This window comes from Rhinatrema bivittatum, chromosome 11, assembly GCF_901001135.1.
Source record: "Rhinatrema bivittatum chromosome 11, aRhiBiv1.1, whole genome shotgun sequence".
In the NCBI taxonomy this organism is placed as follows: Eukaryota; Metazoa; Chordata; class Amphibia; order Gymnophiona; family Rhinatrematidae; genus Rhinatrema; species Rhinatrema bivittatum.
In genome coordinates, this window is record NC_042625.1 from 28,671,619 (window position 1) to 28,696,735 (window position 25,117).

The 25,117-nt window shown below is 47.4% G+C and overlaps 1 protein-coding gene across 3 annotated transcripts in view; it reads right to left on the reverse strand.

Annotated features, from left to right (window-relative positions):
* CORO1C (coronin 1C) overlaps positions 1-25,117 on the reverse strand; it is a 153,846-nt gene that overhangs the window by 19,907 nt on the left and 108,822 nt on the right. For all 3 annotated transcript variants that reach the window (XM_029619428.1, XM_029619429.1, XM_029619430.1), the window contains 4 exons: positions 20,037-20,166; positions 17,975-18,156; positions 16,532-16,651; positions 9,436-9,540 (listed from right to left, as the gene is read on the reverse strand). In XM_029619428.1, the coding sequence (XP_029475288.1) occupies positions 9,436-9,540; positions 16,532-16,651; positions 17,975-18,156; positions 20,037-20,166 (537 nt within the window). The remainder of the gene's footprint in view (positions 1-9,435; positions 9,541-16,531; positions 16,652-17,974; positions 18,157-20,036; positions 20,167-25,117) is intronic.

Below are 25,117 nucleotides of genomic sequence, written 5' to 3' on the forward strand. Positions count from 1 at the left end.
TCCTGAGATTCCCACCGTTACAGATATAGAGGGCCATATGTTATTGACCCATACATTGGGAAAAATCACAGCACATAAGAATAAGACGATACACAAATTTAATAAAATTTGGCAACCCTTTGCAGAATGGAGGGCTGTTGGTACCTGTTAGATGACCATGGATACCGGTCCTTCCACATTTCTTTAGTGAAGCTCTCCTGGGGTGGAGCTGGGGGCTATTTCTTCTTCCTACACCTGATCACTGATCATTGATAATGATAATGTACTGAATGTTGGTACTAATGCTCAAATTATGCTGGCTCTGTGTGACCGGGGAATGGGGTGGGTGGGCTGCTTGCTGTTGAACATTATGCTTTAAAACTTGGTAATACTTTGTTTGTGATGTGCTGGCTCTTGTCTTTGCTTTCGATTGTATGATGGACATGTTACATGCTGCATCTCTGTTTATGTTGTTCTTTGACAATTGCCAATAAAATATTATTCAAAAAAAAAAAAAAAACCAACATATTTTTCTCTTATTAGTTTTCAATGTATTACCTAATAACTTCGTTGTGTCCCCCCTGGTCTTTGTACTTAGAGTAAACAACCGATTAACGTTTACTCGTTCCATTACACTCATTATTTTACAGACCTCTACCATATCTCTTCTCCAAGCTGAGCAGTCCAAACCTCTTTAACCTTTCCTTATAAGGGAATTGTTCCGCTCCTTTTATCGTTATGGTCATCCTTCTCTGGATCTTTCTTAATTCTGCTGTATCTTTTTTGAGATGTGGTGACCAGAAATGTACACAGTACTCAAGATGAGGTCACACTATGGAGCAATACAGGAAAATTAGTTTCTTACCTGATAATTTTCGTTCCTGTAGTACCAAGGATCAGTCCAGGACACCTGGGTTGTGACTCCGCACCAGTAGGTGGAGACAGAGCAAAACTTGTGGGCGGAGCCATATATAAGCCCCTGTGCCAGTCACAGCCCCTCAGTCATACGTAATGTCAAAGTAGCCATGCAACCAAGTAACAAAACTGGCTAGAAAATGCACTTCTAACTTTAAACTAACACCAAACTCCTACCTGAACCGGACTCCCCAACCGGGAGAGCTAAACAAGCTAACAGCAGAACTAAGAAAACATTATGAGCGGACTCTCCGTTACTGTAGCGAAGCCCTGCGGGCGGGATCCTGGACTGATCCTTGGTACTACAGGAACGAAAATTATCAGGTAAGAAACTAATTTTCCTTTCCCTGTACGTACCAGGATCAGTCCAGGACACCTGGGATGTACCAGAGCCAACTTACCGAGGGTGGGAAGCAGAGAGTCCCGCTCGGAATACCCTCTCTCCAAATCCCCCGGAATCGGTAGCCCGGACATCCAACCGGTAATGCCGGATAAAGGTATGCAACGACTTCCAGGTAGCCGCCCTGCAAATCTCTTGAGGCTACACCTGAGAAGCTTCCGCTCAAGACGCAGCTGGAGAGCGAGTCGAGGGAGCCCGAAGACCCACGGGAAGTGATTTTCCCCCGCACCAATGGCCTCCTTGAGCCAAGTGGCAATCGTCGTGCGGGACGCTGCAACTCCTTTCTTTGAACCAGAGAACAAAACAAAGAGAAGAGCCGTGACCCGAAATGGATAATTGACCTCCAGACAGCGAAGGGGGGATCTCCGCACGTCAAGCTTCCGTAATTCCCTCGCTTCTGGATCAAAGGGCTCCCTGACCGCGAAAACGGATAGCTCAATTGAAAAACATGGAAGGCCGACACCCCTTTCGGCAGGAAGGAAGGAACCGTCCGCAAATAAACTCCGGAATCGGAAATACACAAGAAGGGTTCCCTACAGGACAAAGCCCGTAACTCCGAAACACGCCATGCCGAAGCAATCGCCACCAAGAACACCGTCTTCAACGTGAGATCCTGAAGTTAAGCGTTTCAAGGGTCCAAACAGCGCAGCGCATAAAGCGGAGAGAACGGAATGGAGGTTCCAAGCCGGACAGGGGAGACGCAATGGAGGACGAAGGTGCTTAGCTCCCCGAAGGAAACGGGAGATATCCGGGTGAAGAGCCAGGAAAGTACCACGGACCTTACCTCGCAAACAACCAATCGCCGCCACTTGGACCCGTAGGGAACTGCAAGCCAGACCTTACCTTTGGCAAAACCTGCCTGGAGGAACGCCAGAGTGTCGGAGACAGAAGCCGCAGTAGGGACCACCCCACGCTGCACGCACCATTCCTCCAAGTCACCCAGACACGGACATAAGTCAGGGACGTCGCCTGTGTCCTGGAACGTAGCAACGTGGCTACCACCACAGCTGAGTAACCTTTTCTCTTCAGCCGATTCCTCTCAAAACCATGCCGCGAGGCAGAAGTGATCCGCAGTCTCCAAACAGACGGGGCCCTGATGGAGTAGACCCGCCATCCCCTGGAGCTGAAGGGGTGCTGCCACTGTGAGCTGGACGAGGTCTGCGAACCACGGCCGACGCGGCAACTCCGGAGCCACCGGGAGCACATTGGCTGGGTGCAACTCTATGCGCCGCAGAATCTTGCCGATCATCGGCCACGGGAGAAACCACGTACAGCAGAACATCCGTCGGCCCGGGAAGCGCCAATGCCTCGACGCCTCCCGCCCTCTTTTCTGGACTTCGACTGAAACATCGCGGAGCCTTCGCGTTGTGCCACGTGTCCATCAGATCCATGTGGGGCACTCCCCACTTTTCGCAAATGAGAGGCAACGCTTCGTCCGCCAGTTCCCACTCACCGGGATCAAGGCGATGCTGGCTGAGAAAATCCGCCTGAACGTTGTCGACTCCTGCACTGTGAGAGGCTGCTATGTGGCTGAGATGGAGTCCTGACCAGACCATTAAGCGCAGAGCCTCCTCCGCCACCTGTGGGCTCCTTGTCCCGCCTTGGCGGTTGATGTAGGTCACGGTGGTCGCGTTGTCCGACAACACTCGGACCGCCTTTCCCCGCACTACCGGTAGGAAGGCTTGCAGAGCCCAACGGACCGCTCTGGTCTCTAGTCTGTTGATAGACCACTGGGCTAGCGACACTGACCATAGGCCTTGGACCGAGCTCCCTAGGCAGACCGCTCCCCGACCGGAGAGGCTGGCATCCGCGGTCACCACCGTCCAATTGGTCACCAGAAGAGACACTCCAGAGGACAGATGACTGGAATCCTGCCACCAGAGCAGGCTGGACCTCGCGAGTCCCCCTAGTGGAAGCGGTAAGTGGAACTCCTCGGAAACCGGCGGCCAGCAAGATAGTAAGGACGACGGTAAAAGGCCGCAGATGAGCGAACGCTCAGGAAACCAGCGCAGGCGTGGAAGCCATATAGCCCCGGACCGTAAGGCAGTCGCAGACAAGAAGCGCCGTACTTGAGCTGGCAGCTCGTATCTCCGTTCGTGTGACAGGAACACCTAGCCCTGCGACGTGTCGACAACGGCTCCCAGATATTCCAAGGTCCTCGAGGGTGCCCGATGACTCTTGTTGAAGTTGACCACCCATCCTAGGGACTGCCAAGGTATAAGACCCTGGCCAACTGACAACCGACATTGATCCTCGGGCTTCGCCCGAATCCACCAATCATCCAGGGACGGATGGACCAGGAGATCATACTGGCGCAGCCGCGCCGCCACCGCGACCATCACCTTCGTGAACGTGCGGGGGCCGTCGCTAGACCAACCGGGAGCGCTTGTAACTGGCAGTGCCGTCCTAGAACGCAGAACCTGATGAAGAGCAGGAACGACGGCTGAATGCCTATGTGATGATACGCCTTCACAAAATCCAGGGAGGCCAGAAAACTCGCCGGGCCGCCCCGCAGCAATTACCGACCGAATCGACTCCATTTTGAAGTGAGAAAACGCGAAGGCATCTTACCGACCGAATCGACTCCATTTTGAAGGGAGAACGTGAAGGCATCGCGAAGGCAACAGTTCACTCCCCCAAGATCCAGAATAGATCTGTCCGTGCCGCCTGTCTTGGGGACGACAAAGTAAATGGAGTAACGGCCCCTGCCGTGCGGTTGACCGGAACGGAGGAGGCAGCCGAGTCTGATCACGCGGAGGACCCACTGGTCTGACGATACACCGGCCCATCTCTCTACAACTGAAAGCAACCGCGCTCGCCAGGGCTCCCTTGTTTCCCCCGAAAGGACTGCTGCTGCCATGGCGGGGTCCGGGAGGAAGAAGACCTATACGATTGACCAGGAGACTTTGGAGGACGCGAAGTCCTGGGATCACGAAAGCGGGACCTGGCCGAAAATGAAAACCGCGCCCTGAATTTATCCTCGAGCCTCGGGAATCAGTCGATCTCCGGCAAGGGAGAGAGCTTACCCATCTCCGGCAAGGGAGAGAGCTTACCCATAGGTTCGTGACCTGGAGGTGCAAAGCCGGAGTATCCTATGCTCGATAGAGCAGGGCTGACACAGAGAGGTGAAAAGGAATGAAGCCCAGCCGAGACTACCCCCAGCGGGGTGGGGATGACCAACCCCCTCCAGGATGGCGGGAATCAGGGGCCAGCTCCTTCCTGATGAAGAGGCGGATCAAGCTCGAGTAATCCCCTTCCGAAGGCTGTGTCTGTCCCGCCGCCCTCTGCGGTGGCGTGCCATCCCCCTCAGCCCCCCTCGGAGGAGGGGAGGGCGCCTTGGAAATCTCCGGACCAGACGATGCAAACGTCGACATCTCCCTCAGCCCCCTTCGGAGGAGGGGAGGACACCTAGGAAATTACCGGATCCAACGAGGCAGAGGTAGGGACCGTGCCCAAACCAGATGGTATGGCCCGCAACGGGCGTTTGGCTATGAATCGCCCCACCGCGAACTGCGGCCGAGTACGCGTCCGGTCCTAACTTGATTGGCCTCTCAGGCTCCCCGCCTGGCCAGAAGGTCGCTTGTGGGCACTGCAGCCTTAAAGGCCCTATGCCTGGCCAAAAGAAAAACCAGGAACAAAGAGTCCCTCAGAGATCGTGGCGTGTCTCCCCCGGCCCTCCCCCTCTACCGCCTCCGATGGCAAAACAGACCGCGGAGCCGGCGAGGGGGGGGGGGGGGGGGGGGGAGAATGGAAATGAGGGAAAAAAAACCCCTGGGGACTGCTGCGCTTGGTGTCGCGCTCGACGCCGCACCAAGATGGCCGACTTTCCCGCCAAATTTCACGCGAAAAGTCTGTGTGGAATTTTTTTTTTTTTTTTTTTTTTTTAATCTTTGCCCGCGGCACGCAGAACACTGCTTGGGGAAGGCCGCTGGACGATCCCCGCGACCAAGTACGCCGCAAGAGCGAAATGGCGCCGCCGAACAAGCACCCCCCGAAGCAAGGCCAACGATACTGTGCCCCTCGTTTCGCAGCCTGAGGAGAGTCGAGCTCGCTAGAGGCGCGCGGGCGCGAAAACGTCCGAAAAATGAGGACCCCGAAATGAGGAGTTCCCATCCACGCTAGCCTCATCGGAGGACTCAGCCCCCCCGGGGGACACCCCCCGAAGGCCTCCGCTAAGGAGACAACGCGGGAGGCATGCCGGGATTCCCTGCCGGTTCGCGCACAGGTTCGCGAGCTGACCCCAAGATGGCCGCCGCTCCCGCGCTGAGCGGGAAGGGGTCAGCCGGCATGACTGGAGCGGCGAAAACGCGCGACTGCGAACGTGCCGACCGGGATCGGCTCCCCCTGTCTGTCCCGGACGGTCCCTCCCGCCCGGGACGCAAGCGGAGCAAATCCCCTCTCGTGGGAGCCGTGCGCGCGCGCCGAGCCGCAAGCGCGGCCAACCGTTCCCCTCGGCCTCCATGCGGTCGCGGCGGAACGGACGGCGCACTAACAAGACAGAAAATAATCAATTCCTACCGCCTAAACACTCCCCGCGCCTCACCGAGCCGAGAAAACTCCCCCACAGGCGAAGAAACGGAGAGCCGCACAAGAAAAATAAAAGTACAATTTTTTTATTTTTTTTTTTGTACGCAAACCTGCCGCTGTCCGGAGTCCTGGATCTCTTGCTTCAGTTGGGGGTGAGTGAACCGGGCTCCCCGGTGTCACCCCCACGCTGCTGCCAGTGGTAGGCCGGGTCCTCGACCCTCAGCAGCGGCCTCAACCAAGGGGGGATGGTCCCCTCAGAACCTTCCCACCCCCTGGGAGGCAGGACGGACAGCTTCCTCTTGTCTCTTCTCACCTTCAAATCCTTTTCTTTGGATTTTTTTTTTTTTTAAAATAACCAAAACCAATAAAACCACAATGACCCTGACTAACCAACTATCAGTCCTCAGGCCACTCAGAGGCTGTGACTAGACCTGCACCACCTACTGGAGACAGAGTAAGACTGAGGGGCTGTGACTGGCACAGGGGCTTATATATGGCTCCGCCCACAAGTTTTGCTCTGTCTCCACCTACTGGTGCGGAGTCACAACCCAGGTGTCCTGGACTGATCCTGGTACGTACAGGGAAAGAGGTATTATGATCTTCTCTGCTGGGCTCTCCCTTCTGGTGCAATGGAAGCTTAGGATGACGGGTTAGATAAAGCAGAACCGCTGATTCCCCGTGAAAAACGCACAAGCCAGACTCCAAAACCTTCACCAATCTCCGGGGGGAGGGAAGAGACTGAAATGAAAGGGAAGCTAAACTTTTACGCATTCAAAAGCCGATGCAATATAGTGCACCCGGCCTAACGTGCAATTGGACGCACGTTTTGGGCACCATAACCCCCGCTGCAACAAGGGGATCTGCGCGTCCAAACAAAGGCGAAGCTAATAGCGCTCATGGCATGTAAATGCCGTATAGATGAGGCTATTACACAAGACACCGCAATGCAAAAACTCCCCATGCGACCAAGGCACACTTTTTAACCTGTAAAAGTTTATGCTTGCCTGGAGCAGGCATAACGTCTTCGCGCATGTCAAGGGCTCAACTTAAAAACAAAAAAAAAACAAATTGCAACACCATGCAAAAAAAAAAAAAAATAATCTTGATGGAAAAAAATTTCAGGGCACACAATATACACACTCTGGGCCATGCGTATTGTGCTGGTAAAATAACTGCCGCAGGAAAAAACCAGACGCTTGAAAATCGAGCATCCGTTTTCCTAACCCGCGCACTGCCACGTCTCCTGGATGTCCCATTCCATGGACGCGCTAGGGACGCACAATTTATCCCTAGCGCATCCTTTTTAGCTTGGCAGCCCATTTGCCTATTGCATCGAGGGCCCAGGAGAGGTGATTTTGCACATGTTAAAAAAAACAAACGTGCGCCCAGTCTGGACGCACATTTTTATAGTGCGGCCACACTGCATCAGCTTGTCAGAAAGGCTGCCTTCCAAAGTACCTGGAATAAAGTCTGTACGGTTTGTTTTCATATGCACTGGGCTACCCCATTTTGGGTCTGAAGAGGCTGATGCTCACAATTTAGGGACATCACATGCTGCTCAGCGGTGTTATTTTATTTGTTCAAAAAAAGCATTTCCGTGCCGCCTAGAACGGATCCCCGTGCTAAGTGGATTACAAAGTAAAATAAAACATGCAACAGATACAATAAAATTAGTACTTAAAACAAATACTTCAGAAAATAAAGCAAACAGTTAAAGCTCGGACAATAAAACAGTGCAACCCAGCTGCTAAAAAGAGGGCTTCTCTGCATGCATTCATGATCACTTAAAGGAGGCATAATGGGTTTACACGTTCTCTAACACCGCTGTAATTTCATTACTGCTAACCTGTAATTTGATATTAATCAGATAAATAGGTTGTCATTCTCAGAACAGACATGGATCTGTTTAGCTTCACAGAGCTGATGCGTGTGGCAGAGAATCCCAGGGATAATGTGGCATCCCAATATTAGGAAGAGGAGTGTAAGACAAGACTTAAAATAGTGCAACTAAAAAAAACAAAACAAAACAAAAAAAAAACCCCCACATAACCAAAGATTGATGTTTACTAAGTCAATGAGTGTGACAGGCACCCAGGTAACGTTACCCAGATATTCTGCGGCACATAGCCGGCTAAGTCTACCAGTGAATATATCCAGGATGTCAGCTTTTCCAACTAAGCTTAGCAAGAAGTGTATTTGGCTAGTGCTGAATCTCTGTGCTAGCAGGGTACATTTTAGCCACACACCCCGCCCTGCCTCTTTTCCTCAGACTAAATTTTAGCTGGATAAAAGTTTTACCAGAAAGATGGGTGGGCATTTCAAGTATCTATCGGTGGGTGAATTAAGGTGGGTAGGGTGGGGAGAAGGCACTTGTTAGAGAAGAAATGAACTCACTGCCCCACCCCTTCAAACTCCCAAATTATTAGAAGGGAACTGGGTGGGACGGCAGCAACAGGGAGTACATTTTATCTGAGATAAGTCAGCCATGGAGGAATTTGTTTAAAGCCTGGACCCCAGGTTTATGAAAGCATGAGGTAAGCCGATTCAATTGCTCCAAAATCCCCCACATCATTTGGCAAATTTTCAAAAGTATATTGCATTCTAATCTCAAGTAGCTGCAATGACATACGCTTCTCTGGAATCAGCTTTTCCATCCATCCGCGCTGTCCTATTCATTCAGGTTTAAGTCAGAATTCTTCACGTCCCTATAGATGCAACTTCAGGAAGTCGCTTGGCAGCAGGTTACTCAGGTACGTCCGAGGCCCCGCACCTCAAGCCAAGATACTCCCCGCATACCCCGCCCCCTCCTCTGCTGTTTGGGGGTTACTCTGCGTGTAGCTGATTCTCTTGACCCAAACACACCCGCATGCTACTTGAAAAGCACCTCAGTACAGCCATGCGATGGAAACCAGATAGTCATATTCAGCTGCTCTGCTGGAGGGGGGACGCTAGGGAGTGGCAACATTCAAATACAAGGAGCGAGCTGCCTAATTCTGTGGCTAGATCTGTTTTCAAAATTGTCTCCCCCATGGGGACAATTTTGTGGCAGCCCAGAACCCCTTGCTTATTATTTAATGATGCTGGATTATGTTGTAAAGATGCTCTGGCAGAATCCTGAAATGAATGGCTCTGTATTTAATTGTGAGTGATTTCTAATGTAAAGTGTTTGATCCTGTTTTATTTGTTCTTACTTTGAATGTTATTTTCTAAACCGCCACAAGCAATGCTTATTGTACCTTGCGGTATATGAGATCTTTTAAATAAATAAATAAATAGATAGATAGATAGATAGATAGATTCTAAGGCAATTAACCTGCAAACTCCACCAATTTTCAGAAAGTATTCCCCACCCCCGAAAAAAATCCTACACTTCTTAACGTGTGTAAAGTTTTCTCAAGCATGGAAACGCGAACCCCTCCCCCTCTCACTCCCCCTCTCACTCCCCCCCTGGGAACCCTCCCGCTCACAGCAGGCAAGCTCACACGCACGTAGGCAGTACAGGCGTAAGTTCACCTGCATATCGGGCAGGGCAATTTTTGTAAAAGGCCGTTTCCATGGTTAATGCACTCTTCGTGCACCTTATTACTTCTCCCATCCCGGAAGTGTCTCCTTACCTTTCCGCACAGATACATAATATTCGTGTCTGGATCATAAAAGGGCAGCAGCACACCGTTGCTCGTGTCCATTTCGTGAAGAGCAATCGGCTCGTCCATATTTTTCTGTAAAGAAAAAGGAAAAAAAGAGGTTTAAGTGCAGGAAATGTTTAGTTTTCCACTTGCGATGGAAATCAACCCAGCAGTATTATTATTTCAGTAAGATCTGGTCCGAATGCCAAAGTCGCCTCCTTCTCTTGTGGATGATGCACCCTCTATAATCAGGCTCTCCTACAAAAATGAATCTCGAAAGCAAGCACCAAAATCAGGAACACCAATTTTTGTCTTAAAAGGACCATTTTTCAGTCAATGTACTATTAAGCTGTGAAATTTGCTGACCGGAGGATCAAGGGTGATCAAGGCAAGTAGTATAAGCGAGTCTTAAAAAAAAACATCTGGGCAAGTTCCCGGAAGACAGGTCCATCAGCAGTTATCAGCCAGCTGGAACTGGGGGATCACCACACCTTACAACTGGGAGTGAGCAACAGAGAAGGAATCTCCCTGTCGAGATTCGCCGGGTACTTCCAAGTGACCTGGACTAGCCTCTGCCAAAGGACCATTGGACTGGCCCAGTACGGCACATCTTATGTTCTGCAATGTATCGTAGTTTCCATGTCTCCTTCTCGGGTAGCGCTGGAAGCTCAGATGCTCATTTCAAAACCTTCAGCAAGCCGATGGAGATATGATTTTACCCTGAAGAATCTTAGGTTTCACAGCTCTGGGCTTTCTACCCATTAGCCTGCGTGATCAGGGCGGATATTGATCTATGTCGCGTCGCAGAAGTTCATGTCAGAATGAAAACACCATTGCATGCTTCTGCAGCCTCCTGCCTACCACGACAGACCTGTGCTATCAAATGCAATTGGTACACATCCATGTCACCCTGTTCAGAAGTCAGCCATTGGCAGATCCAATGAAAGAGAATGGATAAGGAGTAAAATTTCCAACAGCTCAGACCTGCAAGGTCTGAAGTAAACGTGGGACAGCGCAAATGTGCCCTGCAAAATCTGGTCTTATAAAACAGGTAACAGACAATTAAAACAGTCTGAGGTGAAACTGTCTAGCTCCTGAAAGGCTAACATATTTCTCCTGAAGCATCATTTCAAGAAGCTTCTAGCGTGCAGGTGCATCATCTGGGTTTTAATATCTCCCAGAGGAGTACATTATAATCTATTTCAGGTAGAGACAACCAGCTTTCCTGGGGCTTCTAAGGTACTTTATAAAGATTACATAGCTCAGGCATTGTAAATGTATGAAACTCACCAGCTGTATTAAGATTATTTTAGGCAGTTAGACATTGTACTCAAAGGTGGGGTTGGTTATAGACCAAAACAATCACCAACAACTGATAAATGTGGATCAATAAATGTACATTGCACGTAGCTTAGCATAAGAAGGCCTGAAACTGTAGAATGTCGTCATTGTTTTTCTTTAGGCATGCTGCTTGGTACTAATGAACTAAAAGATAAGCCAGGATACTCAGTTCTTTCCACATTTGTTGTTCTAAGAGATAAGCCTCATGAAGGCCTGTATTTGAACCTTTTGGGGAGTCAGGCAGTACCAGTTTCTTTAACTGGCCAAAATGTAATAAGCTACAGATGGCCTAGCTATTGTCAGAGCTATGGGTGCAAATCAAAACACCTAACTTGCAGATCCTGGATTAATGCCAGAGAGAATGAGATTATAGAAAGCTCCGTGCAACAGAGTGATTCTTTGAACAGCCCACAGACAAAGAGCGAGCAGCTGGTCTGTGGAGTTCCCAAGCTCGTAAGTCTTTCGTTTCTGGGAATACACTCTTCCATAGCAAGGAAGACCTATGATGAAAGTATTCTCTGTTTAAATTCTTTCCTTATTTCTATCTTATTTACCTGCATTGATTTATGCAATATTGCTGTGTGATACTTCTCTTTGTTGGTTATATACAGTATATTCATCATATTTAGTAAACTAAGTTTTGCTTTTACAAGATAGTGTGAGTCTTCTATGGTGTAATATAAACCACTCAGCCCACCCTTTCACGCCAGCAGGCTGAAACAGACTCTCAAAGACAGGTTGCTGATCTTCCCCTGAGAACAGGGTAATGATGCCTGAATGAGGCTGTGAGTTTCTGACACAGCTACTTACATAAATAGGGCTAGTCTTGTTGCCTCAATCACAGTTCTTAGAAAGCACTTGGTTTTTGGAGGATGAAGTGCAAGGAGTGCATTTGTATTCCACTTCTATCCACAACAGAAAGGTGGTAAAAGCATGTTTCAAGGTCTCCTTGTTGGCATCAGGATAGGGTATGAAAAGATGTTACCTCGTTGTTACTGAAGTGCGTGTGAGCAGTCAGGCTGACAGATGAGAGGAAGGTACCATTGCTTTTAACCAACTGACAGCAGAAGTGTTTCTCAAGGCCTACAAGGATGTTATATCTTCAGGGGAAATGGGTGGATTTCCAAATGATCAAAACACACAAAGATCCAGGAAGAAAGGCTCAGAGGTTACCACTCTCCTTCAACTCACCTGCACCAATTAGAGGCCCATGCACCTGTAATTTTTTAGGGGTCTGCAATCAAAATAATTCTCACTTGTTTCGTTTCCTCTCGCTTCAGTTTTATGTCATTTCGTTTTAGTGCATGTTAAACCATTAAAAGGGTAATACTGGAACAGCCCACAGAAGAAAGTTGGCAATGCATGCATATGTTATACCATTTTTCAAAGTGAATTTACGTGGATACGTTTGGTTTGAAAATGATCCCGTCAAATCTACCCACGCATAATTACACTGCAAAAGAATGTGTGCACGTCCAAATCCCTCCCCACCTCCACCTACAGGAAAGTCTTTTCTTAGTCCAGGTAAACGTAACACAGACAGGACATGTGCATTTAAGTTATCCACGCAGCAAGCAGGAGATTTTATAACAGACTATTTATCCACGTAAAGCACTGTTTTACCCACAGAAATGCCTTTGAAAATTACCCTTAGTGCAGGCTAAATTAAACTAAATGAACAGCCGCACATCCCTAGCATTCCCCCCTCCCCATCTTCCATGAAACTCTCCATGTGAAGTCCAGTAGGGGCAGTGGAATGGAATAGCCCTTCCTCTCACCACATCCTTGGTCAAGCAATGGCAGGGTAACCTTTCCCTTCTTCCTCCAGTACTCAAGGATCAAAACCACGCCCTGCTACAAATGTCATCCCCTCTCTTCCTCAATGCCATTTCTCCTCCCTAGTGGAGCGAGGAATAAAAGAGAGGCAGAATAGGTTGAAGGAAATCACCACTCTGGGTTGAAGAATAGATGGAAATCTGCAGAGGCCAATCTAAACATGCTTGGCTAAGTAAGTTAGCTGGTTAAGATTTGTCCGGCTGACTTACAGGGGATAAAAACAAAAGACTTGCCATACTGAGTCAGACCAAAGGTCCATCAAGCCCAGTATCCTGTTTCCAATCCAGGTCACAAATACCTGGCAAGATCCCAAAAGGTTAATAGATTCCCAGCTGCATATCTCAAGAATAAGCAGTGGATTTCTGCAACTCCATCTTAATAATGGTTTATGGACTTTTCCTCCAGGAACCTGTCCAAACCTTTTTTAAAACACAGCTACACTATTAGATTTCACCATATCTCCTGCTGGTGAATATCCCCCCAAAAATCTCTAGTTAGCTGAACAAGTCTTATCTGACTAATTTTAGAGCAGCTTTTGAGCAGGTCTAACTTATTCTGTTAATTTAACTAGGTAAGTCTAAGTTATCCAGTTCAGTAACTCCTCCCCAACACGCCCATTTTCCACCCACCACTTAGCGGCCCAGTGCTTATCCAGAGAAGTGGCAGCTGCTAAACGTGGCCAGATATTCAGCCATCGCCACTTAGCTGATAAGTCCTTACTCATACGGCTCAAAGTTTTAATGCTAAATGTTCATGGTGGGAATCAGAAGGATATCACAAAAAAGGGGATCAATAGGAAAAACTCAGAAAAAACATTGCTCACTCATAAGCTGACAAACTCATGAATGAATGCTTCTAAGCCATTTCTTATATTTTTTAACTTTATGAAAATAAAAAATGTATGTATAAATCATGTGAGTTATGTATGATTCTTTAGACCGCATCAGCAAGCCAGACAGCGTATCTCCTACAATAAAAGTGAGATCGCTCGGGCTTCTCAATCATTTGCAGTGCTTTGCTGGGAAGAGATTTCTCAAAAATAGAAAACAACATTATCAAACCAAATTGTCCATTAAGTCAATGGGCTCACTGTGCAGATGTATTTCTTGCTCTTTTTTTCGTTCGGGAATCAGACGGAACCATGAAAAAGGAAGATATTTCGTATTTCACTGTCAAAGGCTGGGTGCTGGATGGGGAAGGTGGGGGGCATGAAGTTGTTAGCAGAAGGTGTCAGATGCTTCCAGGGAACCGAGTTTATATAAAAATGCCCAACCTATGGCTAAAGACAGCAGAAGACACAGGCTGATGAAATGACTTGCCCAAGAGCACACCGAGAGTCAGGGCTGGAACCCATGTTCTAAGTCCCAACATCACCTTAGAACATGAGAACAAGTATCAACAGAAAAGGTGGCAGGACTATAATCATAAAAACAAACACCAAGAGTTGGATCGGTAAAAAAAGGACTTTATTGAATCTTGCCCGACTCTGGCCGAGTTTCGCTCAACGAGCTGCCTCGGGGGCTTAGGAGCCACTTGAATTGGCTAATGTAAGTCTCTCATACGTCACAGTTAGAGAAACATTCATCGCTCAGCAACAAAATGAAGCAAATATCAGCATCATTGCTTTTGCAGCAAGCCAGTGTTGAAAGTGTTTGAAAAATGTGGCTGATTCAAAACAGTAATGTACATATAGTGCAGGAGGATGTAGAATCCTGACAAAGCTGATTCAAACAGTCTTATAAAACAGGATGTCTTTTATTTTTTCAATATGGCAACTCCACAAGGTTATATGAGCACCGGCTTAATGGCGTCCCCCGACACGGTCCCGTGTTTCGCCGCGGGCTGCATCGGGGGGATCGCCACCGCTGGAATTCACACAAAAGCTAGAACATAAACAAATTAACAGAAAGTCAGAATAACAAAGGGACTTACAACCGACCATAATAAATTCCACAAAAGCATAACATACCTGACAGCAGCGTTTTGACAGTGACAGGGAGCGCAATGGTTAATAAAACGGAAAATGTCATAATGCCTCTATATCGCTCCATGGTGAGACCACACCTTGAATACTGTGTACAATTCTGGTCGCCGTATCTCAAAAAAGATATAGTTGCAATGGAGAAGGTACAGAGAAGGGCAACCAAAATGATAAAGGGGATGGAACAGCTCCCCTATGAGGAAAGGCTGAAGAGGTTAGGGCTGTTCAGCTTGGAGAAGAGACGGCTGAGGGGGGATATCATAGAGGTCTTTAAGATCATGAGAGGTCTTGAACGAGTAGATGTGACTCGGTTATTTACACTTTCGAATAATAGAAGGACTAGGGGGCATTCCATGAAGTTAGCAAGTAGCACATTTAAGACTAATCGGAGAAAATTCTTTTTCACTCAACGCACAATAAATCTCTGGAATTTGTTGCCAGAGGATGTGGTTAGTGCAGTTAGTGTAGCTGGGTTCAAAAAAGGTTTGGATAAGTTCTTGGAAGAGAAGTCCATTAACTGCTATTAATCAAGTTTACTTAGGGAATAGTCACTGCTATTAATTGCATCAGTAGCATGGGATCTTCTAGGTGTTTGGGTAATTGCCAGGTTCTTGTGGCCTGGTTTGGCCTCTGTTGGAAACAGGATGCTGGGCTTGATGGACCCTTGGTCTGACCCAGCATGGCAATTTCTTATGTTCTTATGTTCTTAATACCCTTCAAATTTGACAGGTATTTAAAGGAGACGAAGGCGCCAAAAACTACAGGGAAGGGGAACCACGTGAGTAAAAGAAATGAGTCCATTGGTTCCCGTTCCTGTAGTGCACCGAAGCAGTAAACCTTTGGTTGACCATTGGATAACACAGTCACATTCCCTCTCTGATCTCTTTTTTTGTGTCATTGAAGTTGTTTCACGTCCTTTGCGGGGAGGCAATTATGCTGAGATTTTGGGCAGGATTGAACAACGCTGGATTTTCACGTTAGACACAGTGGCCCCAAAAGGTCTAAATCGGGAAATCGAATGGTTTCTATTTACCTAGCAGGTCAGGCTGGTTTACTGCTTCGGTGCACTACAGGAACGGGAACCAATGGACTCATTTCTTTTACTCACGTGGTTCCCCTTCCCTGTAGTTTTTGGCGCCTTCGTCTCCTTTAAATACCTGTCAAATTTGAAGGGTATTGCGCTCCCTGTCACTGTCAAAACGCTGCTGTCAGGTATGTTATGCTTTTGTGGAATTTATTATGGTCGGTTGTAAGTCCCTTTGTTATTCTGACTTTCTGTTAATTTGTTTATGTTCTAGCTTTTGTGTGAATTCCAGCGGTGGCGATCCCCCCCGATGCAGCCCGCGGCGAAACACGGGACCGTGTCGGGGGACGCCATTAAGCCGGTGCTCGTATAACCTTGTGGAGTTGCCATATTGAAAAAATAAAAGACATCCTGTTTTATAAGACTGTTTGAATCAGCTTTGTCAGGATTCTACATCCTCCTGCACTATATGTACATTGCGATATTGCTTGAAGTGCAGTACTTGCTCATCATTTGTTTTGTGATTCAAAACAGTCCAATAGTTATTTTTCGCTGATGAATGTTTCTCTAACTGTGACGTATGAGAGACTTATGTTAGCCAATTCAAGTGGCTCCTAAGCCCCCGAGGGCTTAGGAGCCACTTGAATTGGCTTGCCCGACTCTGGCCGAGCGAAACTCGGCCAGAGTCGGGCAAGATTCAATAAAGTCCTTTTTTTTACCGATCCAACTCTTGGTGTTTGTTGCTATCAGCCATCTTGGATCGGCTACCGGTGTTTTCTAGGACTATAATCATTAAACTCTAATTAATGTTATTCCTAAAAGGAGGAAAAAAATATATTTTTAAGTAGGAAAAAAATCCCTCCACAAACGCTGAAACACAATGAAATGCTCCTTTGCCCTACCGGATTCCAGAGTGCAAGCTGCCGTTCACTCATGCGACTGAAACCGGTGGTAAAAATGTTTCCGTCTGAAAGGAAGATCGCTCTCATGGGCCGGGCTCCCTCATGGGCTTTCTCTTTCTCCTGAAAATTAAGAGCAGGTTCATTAATGGAGAAAACAGGCTTCAGAGAGCAAATCCAGGTTCTTCGCTAACCAAGACAAAAGCTGGACACCCCCCAAATTTATTTCAGCTCAAACACAAAATGTGAAAGCAGGATAGTTCCGCACTTGTGCTACAAAATTCCAACCCGCACCACTTTAAAACACCGTGACTTGCCATTTTCATAGTTCTCACTGCTGGACTTACACAGCAGAGCAGTTAAATATTCAGGTACAATAAGACCCTGCTCCAAAGAGCTTATAATTTAAGTGGGTATTTGAGGCTATAAGAGAGAAAGTGATTTGCCTAACTTCACAAGAAGTATTGGTGGCAGTAGTGGGATCTGAACCCATCTCTAACCCCTAGGCCTTTCCTCTTCCTTTTCATTAATCACATAAGCCAAGGCACTAGGCAATTTACAAATAATGCAAACATAATAACAAAACAAAACACATAAAAGTCAGAATAAAGGCATTAACATAAATATTTCTAATAATGCAACTGAAACAATAAATAGAACATTTCTGCCAGAAGTTACAAACAAATGCCTGTTTTAACAAAAAAACGCCTTGAGCGAGCTTTTGAAAGTCCTGGTGCATAATTATAGGCAGAGTGCTCCAGAGAAGGGGAGCTGCCACAAAAAATTCACAACCCCTGGTTTCAATCAAGCGAGCTTGCTTAACGAACTGATGTATCTTTCTACACCCTAAGTAAAATCTCCATTACGAATACTTGCACATAACAAGACCCGCAGACAATGTGCTTTCCCCTCTTTTCATCCCCACTGCCACTCTAACCACCTTTGGTTAGGTGCCACTGAGCCACTTCAGACAATATCCTCCTTGGCACCCTGGGGCCAGGACAACAGAAGCTGAAAAGGAGAGGAAGCCCCAGGTTGCCACATGCCTGGCAGATGTGCAGAGAATGTTCACATCAGGACACCATGCGGCTCCAGAGTTTACATTCTGCATCGCTGGTACTCTGCAATCTGTTCATCTTCAGCGGCACTGTTTAACCTGGCTACATCCAAGAGCCTAGGCCTCCAGTGGTGCTGTAAGTTTTGCAGCAAGTAGGCGAGGCTCTGCCGCTCTAAAATTTAAAAGGGAAAAAGAAAATCTGTGTGAAATTTGGGTCTTGGGTTTCCAAACTACGCCAGTGCCACGTTGGAGTAACCAGGCTCGTTGCCTCCTGGCACGTCGCTCAGCGGGTAAGGAAGCAGGAAGACAAAATCCACGGCTGTGCGCCTGCCACTGCATTTAACGGATACGAAGGACAGCCTGGGGCGCACGAGGCGAGCGGTACTCACAGCTGTGATCTCTTGTTTTCTGGGATCGATCACCCTCACTTTCTTGTCCTTGCACGTCGTGCAGATGAGGCTGCCGTTGCGGTTCCAGCAGACATTGTAGATCATGTCATAGTGCATGTCATCCAGGTTCAGGAGGGCTTCCCCCGTTCCAACGTTCCAGACGAGAATCAAGTTATCACACCCTAATAACAGAAAAACAATCATCATCAGCATCATGGGGCCCGAATCAGCCCACAGCTACTCTGGGTAGGAGGTTTGCAACAAAATCAGGGCCAGCTCAACACAATCAGATGGACAGCATCTGCATGCCGTGTCCGGCCAAGAGAGATCATCTGACAATTAAAACCCCTCTTAGCACCAGGATTTGTCAGAAAAAGGGGTTGGCGCCAAAGCTGAGAACCTTTCTAGGGCAATATGGCATTCCTGGATCCATGGCTTACTGCTTACTTAACACACTGCTTTATGCCTAGATATGTGTCAGAGGAAATTCCAGTAATATTCTGAACGCCAGCCTTAAGAACAATCCATTTAGCAGAGAACCTGTCCGGAGACCTGCGTGATTGAGGCATTAACTGATCAGTCAGGTCGCGCGGCTTTCTATTTGGCTTACAATAGAAACGCAGGTGTTGAATGAGTAGTGGTGCATTAAGGAGAAATTTCCAACCAATTAGAAATGAGGACTAAACCACGACTCCCCTCCGTTAGGGACCCAGCAGAAGCAGGAATACTGATTCTGGAGTGGTTCTCACAGACAACTGGTCTGGTTTTCAGGACATCCATAACAAACATGCTGGAGATTGCTTTGCATAAATGGGAGACCTCACTGCATGCCAGTCACTCTCACAGTATTCGTGGAAGGCTATCCTGCAAACCCGACAGATCGGGATATCCCTAATGAATATGCATGATTAAACTGATATATATATATATATATATATATATATATATATGCACATACTGGAAGCAGTGCATACAAATCTCTCTCATGAATATTCATTAGGGATATCCTGACTGGCTCTGGTGGGGGGGGGGGGGGGGGGGAGAACGGACACTCAAAGACCAGTTTGAGCTTTGATTCCACCCATAATTTAATAAACGGGAACAAGGCACGGCTCCTGGAGAGATGTTTTGTATTAAGCAACAAAATGCAAACTCGTCTGTTGTTCTAATGTAGAAAGTAATGAGATGGTGTTCTGCTATGGCACAATTTTCTGTTGTAAGGCCTGGAGGTTCCTCTGTGGTCACAAATGCTCCTGCACTACAGCCTTATTTTGGTGGTCCTTAAAAAGTGAAGGTGACAAGACAACTCCATGTCCGGGGGGCACGTGGCAAGCCACTCCTGGTTTTACCCCATTGTTCTGCAAGGGATCCCATTCTAATTTCCCTGAGAAAAGCAGGACTACATCTCCCTGCATGCAATGCAGCAAACTGAGGACTTGCTCAGCCCGTTCACTTTGTCATGGGCTGTAGGATCGCCTTATTTATGAAGGTATCATGACCTACCGGGATGCCATATAAAGACCAGCAAAAGTAATTAACTTGGCAATATCCCTCCTCGGGGTTGGACATTACTGCTTAAGGAGGTCATTTTCAAACTGACCCTGGATTCTTCTCACCCAGAGACTTTGCCCTGGGGGGAAGGAAACATGCCAGGGGGTACAAAGTACTTATGTTCATTTGCTGATGAAACTTGGCTGGAAAGGTTCACACAGAGCTGAAAACGCCATCTAAGCACAATACTTCCCCCTCCCCCTCCCCGGGGTGTGCCTCTTCTCAATGTGGCTACAAATGCGGGGGAATCCTCAGGCGTCCAATTTACGCAGGCAAATTGTTTTTTTTAAATTGCCCTCCCCATTTTCAACAGCACGGGCTGGGCCCGTATTCCAAGCCACTGATACTAGACTGCTCCCTTCCTTGCCACGGCAACTCCCGTGGCACATTGAGCATGTGGGGGGGGGGGTCCCCGACTGTTGATTCTAAAGGGGCTGCCGTTGTCCTCTGGCAGCAGCACGTGACTGGGCGGACCTGCGGAGGCAGGACGCGCCTGCGGAGCACACAGTACCTGCGCTGAGCAGCACGTTGCGGGCGGTCGGGTGCCAAGCCACGATGCCGACTCTCTTCGAATGACCCTCTAGGATTACCACAGGATCGGTTAGGGAGTGAGTGAGCCCGTTCTCAGGGATCTGCCAGACCTGCATCAGGAGAGAAGAGCATACCGGCAGGTCATAATGCTGAAAAGATCCGATTTCTGAGGAGCCCTTTCCTCGTGCAAACGGTTTGGCGCCGACAACTTAGATCCCTCTAAACAAAAAGCAATAACGGAAAGCAGACAGGTTGTCTGTGGCCAGCACTGGAAGAGTTAACCTCATGGCTCAGAAGATTTACCAGTGGAGAGTAGTTCTCTCTTCCAAATATTAACTGCTGCCACATTAAAAATACCTTTGCTAAATCGACCAAAATGCAGCTGTTACGCAGCAGGGCACCTGCTAATTGGCACAAAGTAAACAATACAATTTTGCAAAAAGCATTTCTGAAGAAACTGCTGAGCAAAGAATTGTGGTTACTTTGTTAGTCCATTCAGATACGTACATTAAGGTTCAGACAAGCTGTAGCTGAGATCTACAGATGTACGAAGTTAGCCCAATAAAAAGGTCTCAGCTACAACTGTCTGTTGACCCTTAGCTGAACAAACTCTGAACGACAGAGAGACCAATATACAAAACTTGTTCAGCGCTATTTAGCCACACAAGTAATGGCCACTGAATATGCACTTAGCCGCATAACTTGGGGATGTGTAGTGGGCAGATTGGGGCGGAGCAAGTTAACTACCAATATTCAGCCTTAGCCACTTAAGTTATAGCTTAGACCTGCCATAGATCAGGTCTACACTTAGCCGCTTACAGCTTATACGGCTAAGTGCGGATATATATGCATATATTCAGTGGCTTAGCTGTACTGCTGAGTATACCTTGTAACTTAGCCGGATAAGTTATATCTGGCTAAGTTAAACAGCCAGCTTTGAATACTGACCTAGGAATCTTTAAGGCCAAAAACGTAATTGCACTAGGTTGTATTTGCTGAAGCTCACCAGAAGGTGGCAGCACATTTGCAAGTAGTGCCTGATTTTACACAGAACAGCCAAGGCATCTGTCAAGTCTGCAAACTCAGCAGTCTGCCAGTGGTTTTGTTGTGACTCTACCTTCTTCACAATTGCCATGGACTCAACACATACATTCTTTACATGAATATTTTTGTCTTTTTAGCATCGTTCCCCAAAACTGCTTCCTAGCTGCAGGTAACAAGTGATTCCCTGCCCTCTTTTGCCTCCATTCCATTCCTTCAAATCCCCCTCATGCCTCTTTCATGAGGGCAGAGCTGGAATTTGGGGGGGGGGGGGGGGAAGCTGGGCAGTCGCCTGGGGCACCACCAGCATTATCCATCCCGCAGAGGCATGGCCATGGCTGGGCCTAGCTTGGGGGCAGCACCCCTTCTGCCCAAAATTCCAGCCCTGCCCTGGAATATAATCTTCCCCGGCAAACTCCCTTCTGTTTATTTAAATTCCCTAGTATGGTCTTTAAAACCAGCATTCTCTGATCCCTTTCATAAACCCAAGCCCTGACTGGAAGCACAAGGGGAGTGAATGCAGGAGTTTTTTAAGATTGATTTATAAATGTATATCAAAGATGCACAAATGGACGTTAAGATTAAAGTTAAGATTAAAGCCTCGCTACTGCTCAAACATGGATTACACATTTGCTCCATCTTTGACCATATGTCCAATAGTGCAAGTGCACTATTTTTTACTTATAACATCAAAGTATCAGGAGGATAAATGTGTAGGAGTACCTTTATGGCTGATGATTACCTTTCTAAGGCTTGACTGCACCATTAGGTCTCTAGTCCGCAGAAACAAGGATCACCAAGCTCAGGAAACATTTAAACCACTGTGTATAGTTAACGTAACTCGCTTTTTACCCCAAGGTAGACATCAATACTCTCCAGATACTTTCAAATCTGTCTCTGTAAGATTCTTCGGAATTTGGATGGGATTTGCTGATGGACTCTCCAGTGCTGAGTCTGCCAGAGAATTTCAGTGAGACAAGCTTGCCGCTGACTCAGCACGTTTCTGGAAAGCAGCGAGCGTGACGCGGCAGAAGGCGCACCTGGAACGAATCGGTGCTTACTGTTATAAACACGGTTCCACTGTAGGGAGCTGGTTAAGCAGAGTGTGGGGACCATCTATCCCAAAACAGCTGAGATAGCAAACCTCAAAAGCGGGGTCAGATCTTGTCTGGATGAAAAAGGGGCAAGCTACAGAAATCCCCCTTAGAGATGTTAACTGAAACCTTCTAAGTACCCCATACTGTGATCACAGCAAAAACCCCTGCTGTACCATGATGCCAAGATTAATATTTCATGTATTTTTCCACCATCCTGAATTGTTAGAAATTGTTAAATTGAAAAAGGACAAGACTGGATGCAGCTGACAAAGGATATTTAATGAGCTTAATTACCAAGCATCTGATGCTTCTGAAAATGGGACCTGGAACTGGACTACAGGCCACAAGGCAAACCTGTTCTTGCTTGTTTATTCTTGCTTTAGGAGTTGCTGTGGGCTTCATATGCACACATTTTGGGAATGTTTATAAAGCATTAAGTCAGTTCATGTGACTGACCAAATTCTATTCCTACCAGGTCATTTCAGCTCTTTCAAGAAGTCTAGCCTTGTTTTTTCCTGGTTTTTTTTTAATCACAGCACACTATGTTGACATACTCCAGTTACAAACAGCGTGAGATCATAAGAAGAGCCCCCGAGCAAAAGGCCAAATGTAGAGAAAAAAGTTTCAACAGCAATAATCAAAGAGAAGTGGGGAGAGATGAACTGCTTAAAGAGCCATTGTCACTCCCCTGCTACTCCAGGAGGAACAGCACATGATCAGGGTAAGCACTGGTTTAAATTGCCTACACTCTCTTTTTCTTCACAGTATATTACTATTAATATTAATCATTTCAGTGCATCCACCCAGGATTTCAATGCATTACAGCAGTTAAACAACAGAACATCTGAGAGCCTTTGGCATGGGCACCAGAGCAGTAGACTGGGTTAGAAATTGGTTAGTAGGATGTGAAAAAGAGTAATGGTAAAAAGAACTCACTCCAAGGAGCACAGGGTTACTAGTGGAGTGCCACAGGGATCTGTCCTTGGATCGCTTCTTTTCAACATTTTTGTAAGCGGTATTGCGGAAGGGACTATCAGACAAGGTTTGTCTCTTTTGTGGATGATACCAAAATCTGCAACACAGGTAGACACAATGGAAGGTATGGAAAACATGAGGGATCCAGTGATGCTCAAGAAAAGAGAGTTTGGCAGCTAAGGTTTAATGCTAAAAAGAATGCAGAGTAATGCATTTAGGCTGCAAAAACCCAAGGAAGAGGTACAGTATTGGAGGTGAAATTCTTCGAAGCACAAAGGAAGAGTGGGATCTAGGGTAATTGTATCTAATCTTAGGTGGCCAAACAGGTGGATAAAGTGTTAGTAAAAGCCAGAAAAGATGCTTGGGTGCATAGGGAGAGGAATGGTCAGCAGAGAAAGGGAGGTGATATTGCCCCAGTATAGGTCCCTGGTGAGACCTCACTTGGAATACTGTGTACAATTCTGGAGGCCGCACCTTCAAAAGGATATAAACAGGATGGAGTCGGTCCAGAGGGAGGCTACTAAAATGATCAGTGGTCTTTGTTCTAAAGTATATGGGGAAAGACGTAAAGATCTAAACTTGTATACCCCTAGAGGAAAGGAGAGATAGGGGATATATGATAGAGACATTCAAACACCTCCAAGTTATCAATGGGTAGGAGATAAGCCTTTTTCAACTTACGAGGCTCTGAAATGAGAGGTCATGGGATGAGGGTGAAAGGAGAGTAATCTATGGAAATATTTCTTTACCGAGGGGGTGATGGATGCATGGAACAGCCTCCCAGTGTTGGTGGTGGAGATAAGGACAGGATCTGAACTGAACAAAGCATGGAACAAGCACAGGGAATCTCCGAGTGCTAAGGACTGAGGGACTGAAAAGCTGGGGTGCTTTGAACAAACTAGATGAGCCTTATAGCAGGGGCAGCGGAATGACTTTTTGGTTGGTGGGAGGGGAGGGAAGGGGAGCCAAGCTCCATCCCTTCCCCTCTGAACCCCCCGCCAGTCTCTCTCTACCTCGCCTGCTTCTTCTCTTGCCCTGCTGCCTCATTTCCTTCTCTCGATCTCCCCCCATGCGAATGTGGATGCTTCGGGCCACGTCTTTCTCCTCCTTCTCTGCCAAGTGTCCTGTCTGCTGTCTTGAACCCATGCAGCTCAAAGCAGGAGTCGGGCTCAGAGCTGCAGAGGTGGAGAATGCAGTCAACGCCCCACAGCTTTCCTCCTCCTGCCCCCCGAGCAGCTGCCGCCTTCCCAACCGCAGATTTTCCACAGTAAGACGGTAGCGCATGCTCGGCCTGTGCCCAGGGATGCGGCTGTTTTATAACTCACGCACGTATATGCTCGCTTGTGATTAAAAAAAAGCTTGGTGGCGCGCAAATCTGTGCCAAGTTTTAAGTGAGTGCGGGCAAATGCTGCTTTTACCCTGTAAATCGGGGGATTTTAAGAGGGGCTCGCACCGTCGCCATTTCCAGTTTGGTCAGTTTGTCCCCACTTCGTTCAGTTTAATAGCCTTCACTCCCCACAGTTATTCCCAACCCTTACAACCCCGCCGATCTGCCTATTTATCTTTATTTTTATAACTCACACAGCATCCATAGCAGAACGGCGGGGGCATCGGCACATGCCGCAGCGTGTAAGTATTTACGCGCACATCTCATGCGCTGAAAGGCCCATGCCCCGCCCCTTTCAGAAAACCTCCGAGATGTGCGTGCTGTGACATTTACGTGCGTATCCGAGGGGCTTTTAAAATCCGTTCAACATGCGCAAGCCCAACATATTTGAGCATCCGGCTTTTAAAATTCACCTTTAAATCTGTCAAAAGTGCCAGATCTTGGTCGGGCGATGGCCCCTGTAACCCACCCCATGCCAATGCCATTTGACCTTTTTCTGCCATCACATTTCTATCTTTGATCTGCCTGACAGTTTTCAAGAAGGGAGCAGGAAGATCATCA